General features: G+C 35.8%; 1 protein-coding gene across 5 annotated transcripts in view; it reads right to left on the reverse strand.

Annotated features, from left to right (window-relative positions):
* Window positions 1–2,308: 2,308 nt before the first annotated feature.
* The window catches only part of Nr2c1 (nuclear receptor subfamily 2 group C member 1), a 35,810-nt gene continuing 26,011 nt past the window's right edge, over window positions 2,309–12,107 (reverse strand). For all 5 annotated transcript variants that reach the window (XM_090328409.1, XM_090328407.1, XM_090328411.1 and 2 more), the window contains exons 11-14: window positions 7,594–7,733; window positions 6,565–6,702; window positions 4,750–4,855; window positions 2,309–4,019 (exon numbers count right to left, since the gene is read on the reverse strand). In XM_090328409.1, the coding sequence (XP_090184535.1) occupies window positions 3,845–4,019; window positions 4,750–4,855; window positions 6,565–6,702; window positions 7,594–7,733 (559 nt within the window). In that variant the 3' untranslated portion in view covers window positions 2,309–3,844. The remainder of the gene's footprint in view (window positions 4,020–4,749; window positions 4,856–6,564; window positions 6,703–7,593; window positions 7,734–12,107) is intronic.

The following is a 12,107-nucleotide window of genomic DNA, read 5'->3' on the forward strand; positions in this document are numbered from 1 at the left end:
CCACTTTTGTTTTTTTCTGTGTGCGTGGTACTGACGAATCAAAGCTATGTCTGTGCATGCTAGGCAAGCACTTTTCCACTATGCCATCTTCTCTGGAATGCAGGGTCTTTAAACTGGCAATGGTATCAATCTAAATTGTTGAAACTATTAAAATTTTTATTAAGTAATTGTACAAAGAGGTCACAATTCTATTGTCAGGTTCTTTCTGAGTACAATGATCTTGATCTGTCTATGTTTTTAATAATTTCTCTCTTCAACTTCTAAATATTTTTCTGGAATCAAATACTGGGTGAATTCTGGCCCTTCTGAATTGACCTTCTGTATTATAAACTTTACGTATTTTCCCATTTCATCTTTTTGTATTTTCAACTCTGAACCATTTGTCTCTATGTACCAGTTCACTAATTTGCTTATTACCTGTGTCAGTCCTACAGTCTTGATTTTTTTTCTTTTCTTTTTCATGCTGGATATTAAACCCAGTTATGAGCTACTATGGATCCACATCTAGGACCCTACAATAGAGCCCTAGAACACTTTCTTATTTCTTGTTTATGATAGTATCTATCCTGTTCTGGTTTTTAGTAACAGTACTGTTGTTGCAGAGAAATATTGTCTGCATAAGTCATTCTCTATTTTGTACTTCCAAGTTAGGCTATGAGACACAACTTCCTTTCCCCAAAATGCTGGAACATTGGTAGTCCCTTGGGCCCTTTCAGAAACCTGTTCTTCCTGGTCAAGAGGCAGAGGGCATTTCTTGTTCTTGTGAAACTGAACAGACCTTTATGATCCATTTGATCAACAAAAAGCAAAAGAGTCAGTGACTTCAAATGGCAGGTGGGAAAAGGCAATAAAACTTCAACGTGGCTCTTCTTAATTTTAGGTAATGTATTACATAAGAAAAGTGAGGGAAGGGGTGGATTGGGAGGGATACAGGACAATGTTGAAGGGTGACATTGATCAAGATGCACTCTATCATAAACCACTTCGTTGAATGGCAACTCCTTTGTACAACTACTTAAAGATAATATATATCTTTTTTTTTTTCAAAAAGTGTCCACCTGACTTTGTTGATCCTTGCTGTTGGGAGTCAGCCACTAGACTGTAGGGAGCAAAACAGAGAACTATGGACATGTCCGGTTTCAGTTCTACTTGATGCCCCAGAAAACAGCAACTATTAGCTTACAGACACATCTGATTCCCAAAATGTATTGACTGCAGTAAAATTTCTACCTGTGTGTTAAAAAAATCAACAAACAGATGCACCAAAACAATTCATCATGAAATCTGGACAATACTTTACAATTAATGGGCCTGCTTGTAACATCAGTGGGGACCACTGTGTGTGGACTCACAGGCTGATGCTCACAACAGCAGGACCACAGCCCTCCTCCACAGCAGACCCTACTCTGACTGGAGCAAAGACAACTGTCCTGCCAAGCTCTGTCCATGCTAAATAGCCATGAGCAAGGAGGTGTTAAATTAGTTTTACCATATACAAGTAGCCTTCAAAAATACCCTTATTTTGGGCTGGGAGTTTGGCCTAGTGGTAGAGTGCTTGCCTAGCATGCACAAAGATCCGGGTTCGATTCCTCAGTACTACATACAAAAAGCCGGAAATGGTGCTGTGGCTCAAGTGGTAGAGCTCTAACCTTGAGAAAACCCAAGGACACAGGCCCTGAGTTCAAGCCCCAAGACTGGCAAAAAAAAAAAAAAACAACTTTATTTTTTCCCCAATAAACTGGTTAAATTATACTATTTGGATTCTTCTAGGCTTGACTGTTTTAGTACTGTATAGTGTCTATTCTGCAGTTTATGTATCCATTCTCCTGTCAGTAAGTATTCAAGCTTTTTTTGTTTTTATCTTACAATGCTGACTTGAACATTTTCCCCCTCTTTGATGCTGGGAATGGAATCTTTGTGAATGCTAAACACACATTCTTTTTTAAAAAAAATGTATTATTATTATTATTGCCAGTCCTGGGCTTGAGCTTAGGGCCTGAGCAATGTCCTTGGACTTTCTCAAGGCTAGAGCTTTACCACTTGAGCCTCAGCACCACTTCCAGTTTTTTTCTATGTATGTGGTACTGAGGAATTGAACCCAGGTCTTCGTGCATGCTAGGCAAGCATTCTACCACAAGGCCAAACTCCCGGCCCCTAAACGCACATTCTTACCACTGTGCTACTACATTCTTTGCCTCAAGACATGAAGGGTACTGCTTTGAATAAATAAAACACTGAAATAAAATATATTAACATACAGAAACTTGTAACAAGTTGCTTTTAATATAGTTTTAAAAACAATCCCAAATGCAACTACAAATTTAATCAGGGGAAAAATATCCGAATGTCTCTTAACTGCTAGTACATTGCTTTTTAAATTTATTTTTTAAATCATTAGCTTACTCTGTTGTACTTATAAAGGTATAAACTACTGATTTTTCCACTTGAGTACTTTATGTTTACTATAGATTTTTCCCAGCTGATAATTACAAAGCTGTTGAAAATAAAACACCATGATTTCAGTAGGGAGAAGTTGCCTTTAATAAAGTTGGTATAGAATACAAGATAATATTTTTAAGCTTTTCATTACTATAAGTTAGTTATTAGTAAAACTCATCCCACCCAACCCAAAGTTCAGCTTCCTGTCTGTTGTAAAAATCTTCATTAAAAAATGTACTGTGACTGTAGTAAAACTTCCTATTCATTTTTTTGTTTTTAAATCAAACAATAGATGTACTAAATAATTCATCATAAGATCAGTACAAAGAAATTCTTGATGGTAAGGTATCTAATCTGCCTGTGCTGTGGATAATGGCATCTGTGGGCTCCACCAGTGGAGCTGCCATAGCAGTGACAGGCTCCGTGGAGCCTCACACCAGTGTTACAGCAGAACCTCTGCTTCTAGTGAAAAACAAGGGCACATTCTTCACATTATCAGTTGCTTCAAAATAATGGAATAGTCCATCTTGAAGACACATAGCTATGATACACCCACAACTTTAAAAATGGTTGAGTGTTTCTAATGATCTGACAGATTTTGGCCAAAACCCAGGAAAACCCCAAGACTTTGTACCACAGGTCAAAGGTAGGGTGCTTTGTGTGGAATGGAAGAACAATTTTAATTTTGGGCTTAGCCTATAGTATGTTTAAAACAGAAGTAAACCAAAAATGAGTTAACCAAGAACCTCATCTTATTCTGAAAACCACATATATAGAAAGTGCTTATAACTAATATCATACAATACTAAAAATCAATGACCTAGGTCTCATTGCCAGCAATGAGAGATATATGCTAAAGGACATCTTGATATTTACAAAAGCCAAAAAATATATATTCAATTGTTATTTCCTATAGTTCTAACATTATCATTATACCACTGAGCATAAAATGGTAATAAAAATACATCCAGCCTGGTAATAAAAACAATTACATTTGGAAAAGTAAAAGGGAAGTTCATCCCTTAGGGATATTTGACTACTAAGTATACTAGTTCATAATGATGTTACACAATTCAGGGAAAAAAAAAAAGACAATTTATTTTATAAAATAAAATAGAATGAGAGATTATATTTTAGATGGTAAAGAAATGAGTTTCTGGTGTCATCTTCACCACAAATAGAACCACAGTATCTCATCTGCACAAGACAAAAAGGGAAATCTAATACCTTCTGCCTATCCAGTCATGTCAAACATTCTTTCTCAGGAAGCCCAAGTAAAAATACCTTGGATTTTGGTTAAAAAGTCACAATTTCCAGATGGCCTGGAAGCAATGAGTTCGATTTGGTGTGTGGTCTTTTATTCCAAGAAGGAACACTAAGTTTATAGCAACTGTGATCGCAGCTTTCAAGTGCTATGACCAATTATTTGAGAGTTGTAATCTGCGGGCTCCATTTTTAAAATATGTGGGATGACACTGTCAATTCGTACATTCCCAATAAGACCTTTGAAAAATAGTTCTTCTGTGATAGTAGCATTCATCAGTCTCAGAGCTGGCAATCTGAGAAGCAATCGGGATAGCCTAAAAGAAGAAGAAAAAAAAAAAAGTTATAGATCAAAAAAGTTTAGTAGAAACACTACAAAACAAACAAGGAAAAAAAAACCCCAAAACTATATTCTCAAGTCATAGGATATCTAGTGATCACCTGGACAGCAATAGAATCTGAAAAGTTGAGAAGAAAGCTTGCCCTTAACTGCTGTCCTGTGCTGCCTCCCCTAAGCAGTGAGGATCATAGAAGTAAATTAGTAGACTATGGGAAAGCACATATATCTAGGAATGGTTTCCCAACTCACTCCTTATTTTGAGGACAAGCTATACCCACAACTGTTCTAGTACTGTGAAAACATCAACTACTTCAAAGGCCAAAGTTGACACATAGACTGGAAAATAATAAACAATAGGATTGTTAAAAGGTCTTTCAATCCTGGGTGTAGTGGCTCCCTTCTATAATCCTAGTTACTCAGGAGGCTAACATCTGATAATCATGGTTGAAAGCCAGCCTGGGCACAATCCAAAAGTCCAAGTCCATGAGACTTTTATCTCCAATTAACTATCAGAAAACTGAAAGAGATACTGTGGGGTTCAAGGGGTAGGGCAGTAGCCTTGAGCTGAAGAGCTCAGGGATACAGCCCAGCCCAGAGTTCAAGTCCTGCCCAAAGTTCAAGTCCCACAACTAACCAAAAAAAAAAAAAAAAAAAAAAAAGAAAGGCTTTCAAAGAAATGTAATCAAATAGTTGTTAACTCCAGATACCTGTATGTGTCATCTGGATATGTTCTGGTTATATAATCCTGGAATTCCACATAAGCCTTTTCCTGAAATTTCTCAATCTGTTCCATGTTTACTAGGCCTGGATGGTCTGAAACATTAAAGAATATCTTGTTACCCAAGTTCTGAACACTCATTTACTAGACACTAAAAGTAGAGATGGAGAGGTAGATAGATAGTTCAGTCAAAAAAGCCATCATGTAACATAATGTTCTTTTATTCTATATTTATTGAGCCTACTTACTGTATGCCCATCACTGTCCTCATACACTTCTGTTTTATGTTATATGCACATTCTAAGACCTAATTAAAAAAAAAAAAAGACAATAGGGCACTACCAAAATAAATTGGTCCCTATGTTCCTGAAGTGGTGGAAGGGATTTTGACCATTTATAGTTCTAACAGCAACAAAAAAAACCTAAAGATTTTGCTCACTTTTTAAAAAAGCATTTTAAATTTATGGAATATTACAAATTACATTCCATACTATACTTTTATAAGAAAAATATTGTTAGGTAAGAATTGTTAGGTAGGGAATTATGAAACATGATTATTATCTTTAACTGCACTTTTTTTTTGTCTACCCATTGCATTTGCTAGGCAAGTACTTGCCACTGAGCTACATCCCCCTTGATTATTATCTTTAAGCATATTATCTCTATCAGAAAAATGTGACAACATAGAAATGTGAGATAATTCATATAAGCATGGCCAGTGGTCACTTGTAACATTTTTATAGAATGGAAGTATTAAAAGAATTCATCAACATTGTGCCTAACTTTTCAATTTTTACCAAAGGAAAATAAACGTGGCAGGTTGCTTGTGATAAAAATGGAGACATAAGGGATGAAGATGTAGCGAAGTAGTTTGCCTACCATACAAAAAGGCCCTGGGCTGGATCTCCAGTGCCAAGAAATAAAAAAGAAAGCAAAAATGGAGACACAGTTAACTCAGTTGAAACACTAGAATGAATAATACAAAAAAGCTGTAATTATCTTATTGGTTATTGAGGAGGAAAAGCAGGTTTCATCGGATACACATAATCAGAAAGTCCCATCCTATCTGTGTAGTTTTCACATCACAGAACCTAAGAGAACTGTTCCATTTAGAAAATGATCAGAATTTGGACACCAGTGGCTCAAACCCGTTATTCTAGCTACTCAGAAGGCTGAGATTTGGGGGTCGCCATTTGAAGACAGCCCAGGCAGACAAGTCTGTGAGATGATTATCTCCAAATAACCACCAAAAGGCCGGAAGTGAAGCTGTTAGTTCAAGTGGTTAAGAGCAAAAGGCTCAAGGATAGCAAGCACCCAGACTCTGAGTTTCAAGTCTCAGGACCAGAAAAAAAAATAATAAAAAGATACAATTAAATTATTTTTTTGCGTGCAATCATGACCACAATCTAATTTTAGACCATTAGCAATCACTCCCCAATCTTCCCTCATACTTTAGCAACCATGCATCTCTCTACTATAGTCAATATTTCACATTATAGAACCAAATAATACATATTCCTTTATAAGTGATCTTTACTTAGCATAATGATTTCAATGTTCATCACATTACAACATGTATGCAAATTTCATTTCTTTATATGCATCATAATATTCAATGCACATATGTGTAAATGGAACCAGGTTAACAGGAGAACAGGTCGAGTTGGAGATACAGGAAAGAAGATAAAAGGAATGACATGAATCAAGAGGCACTGTACTCATAAATTCCCATGTTGAGTTGGAACCCTTCTGTATAACTACTTAAAGATAATTTAGTTTAATTAAGAAGCAAACGCTTCTATACCTGGGCTGAAGAGTACAATTGCCTTCAGGTAGGCATATTCATATCCATCGATACAGAGTTTAACCATGCTGTTACAAAACTCTTGCAGTTTGAAGATGTGCTCCATCAATAATTTTCTCCTTTCCGGTGACATTTTATCTGTAAAATACAAACAAATGCTTTGAATTTCCATCTAAAATGTGTGACTGTTTTCATCTACTCTATTTCCCTCCCATCATTTCCTATTTTGAATATAACTCCCTTTAAATCTTACAATTCAGAATTTCTGCAATTCTAAGCAAAAACTATCTTCAGATAACGTTCATTCAGAAAATCCTGAACTGTTAGCTTAAAAAAACTCAAATGGCATGTTTCTTTTCAATATATACCTTTAAGAAAATGTAAAAGCAATGATCTGAAAATCTGGCCAACGAAAGTACAAAAGACTCAGATTCTGGTAACAGGATTTATATGTATATTGGTTGGAAAAAAATGAGCAAAAGTCTTTCTTTTTAAAAGTTAGCAACTATATTATAATAATATATATTTGGCACTGCCAAGACCTAAGAAGAGTTAACAAAGTTGAAGTTTTTGTTTTGGGGTTTTTTTTTGGCCATTCCTGGGCTTGGGCTCAGGGAGCACTGTCCTTGGATTTTCTCAAGGCTAGAACTCTACCACTTGAGTCACAGCAGCATGTCTGGCTTTTTTCTATGAACTGAGGAATCGAATGCAGGTCTTGGTGCATACTAGGCAAGCACTCTACCGCTAGGCCAAACTCCCAGCCCTGATTTTTCTTATTTTTCTGTGCCAGTCCTGGGTATTGAACTCAAGCATTGGCACTGTTCTTGGGCTTTCTCAAGGCTAGTTAGCACTCTACCACTTGAGGCACAGAACCACTCTGAGCCTTTTCTGTGTATGTGGGTACCAAGGAATCAAACCTGAGGCTTTGTGCATGCTAGTTGAGCACTCTACCACTAGGCCATAGTTCAAGAATATCTAACTTACACCGTAATTTTTAAAAAGCTGATGGCTTCTCCCAGACCCTTTTACCTTGTTGAAGACTACTGTGAAGACAATTGACAAATGTTGCCAGGATAGTTGCGACATTCATCACTTGCCAGCATTGGGCGAGACCAAGAGTAAAAAGTTCATTCCAATAAGCTTTTACCAGAGATATGCTGTTTTCTTGACTAGTGAAAACAAAAACAAAAGCACAAGTAAGATATTATGAAAATAATCTATAAATCTGATCCATGGACTTAAAATATTATTGAACTAAAACTACTCTAGAAAGACTAACTTAACACGAACTTGATCAATTTTGTCTTTTGTATAGATGACAACAATTTACGAATGCCTAGAAATTTAAATATTAGCTAGCTTATTAGGAGCCTACCAAGTAACTTATAAAAATAATTACAATATTTTGATCTAAAAAGGTTACAATCTTAATCTTCCATTTTACAGAAATAAGGATTTTTGAAAAGTCAAAAACACATACTTTCTTTTGCTATAAAGAGAGTAAGTACTTTTTCTTAAACAAAAAATGAGTGATTAGAATTATTTAATAGTAAGCAACCAATACATAAACAGCTCATTCTATATTTTGGAAAAAAAATTAGTATCCCTATAAAAGAAATGCACAAGGTTCACTATTATGAATATCTAAAATAAGAGCAAAAGTCCTTTCCTTAAGTTCTAAATAGAAATCTTAGTAACATATGAGAACAAGAAATATATTTAGAAGAAAAGTGAAAATTCTGTTTTAAAATCATTTGTCAAAAAAAAATAAAATAAAATCATTTGTCCATTTGAAATTAGATCTCAGGCCACATCACTATAGAAAAATCTCCAGACACTACATGACTATTTAAAATGATCAGGAATTTCATGTTTTCACTTATATGTGGTGGTCAAAAAAGTTAACCTAAATGAAGTAGAAAGCAGAATTCTCATGGTCAGGGATGACATGGAAGAGGTAGGGCAGGAGAGAGAGATGAAAGGATGGAGAATGGATTCAAGGCTACAGCAGGACAGGAGAAACTACTAATGATCTATACAGCATGACAACTATGTTAGACAATAATTTGGGGCATTTCAAAATAGCCCATTGAAAGCATTTGGAATTTTCCCAACCCAAAGAAATTTATCTGTCTTTTTTAAGATCATCAATATCTATATGCTTTCCAACAAGTGGCAACCCAATGGATTCACCATAGCTAAGTATGTTTTACAAACACTCGAATTTCATGTATTAACTCTGTATTGATTTCATGTGGTATCTTTGTAACAATGACTTCTGGTTTAAAATACTAATTTTCTTTTAAAATGTATTAAGAAGTACAAATAAGTCTATTACAGTCCTAGATATTATCTGTGAAACAATCTATTTTTTATAGTTAGAATGATCATATACATCATTTGTGATTCTCTAGAACATCAGAAAAGTGATATAAGAATTGTTCCATCACAGTCAAGTGAAATCAAGAGTTTTTTTTTTTTTTTTGATGTCAGTACTGGGGCTTGAACTCAGGGCCTGGATGCTGTCCCACAGTTGTTGTTTTTTTTGTTTTGTTTTGTTTTTACTCAGGGCTAGAGCTCTATCACTTGAGCCACAACTCCACTTCTGGCTTTTTTTCTCCGCTTGGCAGTTAATTAAAGATAAGAGTCTCTTGGAGCCAAGCACCCGGCGCTCAGCTTGTAATCCTACTTACTCAGGAAACTGAGATTTGAGGATCATGGTTCAAAGCCAGCCTGGGCAGGAAAGATAATGCTAGTCTTAAGCTGAAAACCTTAGGGACAGCACTAAGGCCCAGAGTTCAAGCCCCAGGACTGACCAGGAAAAAAACAAGTCTCATGGACTTATGTGCCAGAACTGGCTTTGAAGTGAATTCTCCTGAATAGCTAGTATTATAAATTGAGCTACTAGTGCCCAGCATGACTCTACCTCTAATCTACAGATATGGCAGTCTGGCTTTTAGACATTTCAGTCAGTTGGTCCAAAGCCAGAATTTAAACTGAGCTGTTCCTTCTACAATTTAGCAAGTAGAAAGCTAAACTAAATATTCCAATAGAAATAGAAACTCCCCCATTTGAAGTGGATACTTTGGGACAGTAAGACTCATTTGCTATCAGGTTTTCTGTTGGTAAAAACAAGACAAATGATTATTGTAGTCACATTATATTATCTATTTCAAAGCATCTTTCTTTTGAGAAGTTTCTACATAGAAAATACAGTTGAAACCGGGGCGCGGTGGCTCACACCTGTAATCCTAGCTACTCAGAAGGCTAAGATCTGAGGATCAAGGTTCAAAGCTAGCCCAGACACAAAAGAACCTGAGACTCTTATCTCCACTTAACCCCTAGAAAATTGGAAGGAAGGTGTGGCTCAAGGGTAGAGCGGTAGCCTTGAGTTGAAGAGTTCAGGGACAGCACCCAGCCCCAGGGGTAGGGCAGTAGCCTTGAGCTGAAGAAATACTCTTTACCTGACTTATGTAACTAACCTCTCTGCACATCACTTTTATAATAAAAAAAAATTTTTTTAAGGGATTAAGCTGACTAAGTCACCAAACTAAATCCCATAAATAAACCAACATTTACTTTCCCTGGCAGTATCGGTTTGAACTGAAGGCATGGTGCTTAGGCAAACAAAATCAACTATATGGCAATAAATCCACCTAATTACACATTAAAAACCCGCTAATTTATAGAAAATATCACACTGTTTTAATGACACATTAAAAGAGTCAACCTCAGGATTAGTGTTTACTGGAAGGTTGCAATGACTGTTCAAGTAATAAAGTCTGTGGCAAATGGTGGTGGGCTGGAATCCTTGGTTGAAAGACTAGGTAGAAAGCACTTCTGTAGTACATGCTTTAGGCAAAGTATACCAAGTAGATCCACTATCTTCCCAACTGGACAGGAAGACTTTCAAAAATAAATTCCTCCACATACTGAAACTACAAATCATACACAAAGACTATTCTTCATAAATGGAGGCCTTTCAAAATGTAAACAGTATTAACCGTGTACTATTTAAAAATTATACTATTTTCTTCCACTAATAATTTATCAAAACAAACTAAACTTTTAGAAAATACTATGGTCTTCTCTGTAAAAACAGAGGTTTGCTGCCAAGTTCTGTGCCTAAAAATAGAAATAAAATCCTTTTCAACTTGGGACTGAAGCAGAGATTGGCAAGAAGAGCTGCTGTAATGAAGGAAGTGATGGTCCTGAGAACAGACCATCAACATTTACCATTAACAGACCTTGGGCTGTCTCAACACCAGTCCTCTAGCAGTTGAGCCATAGCACCACTTCTCGCCTTTTCTGTGTATGTGGTACTGAGGAATCGAACCCAGGGCTTTGTGCATGCTAAGTAAGCATTCTACCACTAGGCCATGCTCCCCGCCCACCATCAACATTCTTGAGCACATCCATGAAATGAGTTTTAAGAAGTTTGCTACTCAGATACTCAAAGAGACCCAGAAATGCGGGCCAAGGGAATAATGAGGATGAAGATTCATCAGATAAGCTCTATATTATGATAACCTACTTCTGTTACCATATTCAAAACTCTATAGTCAATAAATGTGGATGAGAACTAACCAGAATGGCACATAAATACAACACCATGTGTTTCTAGGTTTAAATATATTTCTTTAACATCTAAATTATTTCCATGAGCAAATCACAGTCATTTTAAGATTATTTAAAATCAATAGTAATATGATTAAGTTATATACCCTAATTCCTTTCTTTTGTTGTTTTACTATAATAACTGCTTACTCTGAAAAATTTTATCAGGTTGTTATTCTGGCCTATAATAGTTACAAACTTAGTCTATTGAACATCTTTAAAAGTAATAAAATACTAGAATATACAATTTGATGTTGTATTTTATTTTCTAAAAATGAGAAAGAGAACATTTGAAATTTGAGTATTATTTTGAAAGGGCTAACAAGCATTTTAAAGGTTTTTCAGTCTAAATCAGGATTTTACTTTATGTAATTGTATTATTTAAGTACAAATTTTAATGTGTTGTGTGTATGTATAAACATATAAATATATATGCAAAACATTATTAGTATAATATTAAATCATAGTATCACTGACTATTAGCTTGGCCTTTTTTGTCTCACCTTTTCGTATACCAGTTAGTATGAAGCAATCTAAGTAATTTTGGCAAACTTTTTTTTTTTTTGCCAGTCCTGGGGCTTGAACGCAGGGCCTGAGGATTGTCCTTGGACTTTTCTCAAGGCTAGTGCTCTGCCACTGGAGCCACAGTACCACTTCCAGCTTTTTCTATGTATGTAGTATCAAGGAATCAAACCCAGGTCTTTGTGCATACTAGGCAAGCACTCTACTACTTGTCCAAACTCCTGGCCACAAGTCTGTCAAATTTTTGTGAAGTGTGGATTTCTTATAGAAGACCACTTTCGATTTTAGCTGCACGTTCCAGAACAGACTGAAGATGTACTCTGTAGCAGTTAAGACCAAATATCATGGTCCTCTAAAGGTTTACATTTTGGTGTCTTTTTGGCAGAGGGTAATAAGATGATTGG

This window comes from Megascapheus bottae, chromosome 2, assembly GCF_031878675.1.
Source record: "Megascapheus bottae isolate mThoBot1 chromosome 2, mThoBot2.hap1, whole genome shotgun sequence".
NCBI lineage: Eukaryota > Metazoa > Chordata > Mammalia > Rodentia > Geomyidae > Megascapheus > Megascapheus bottae.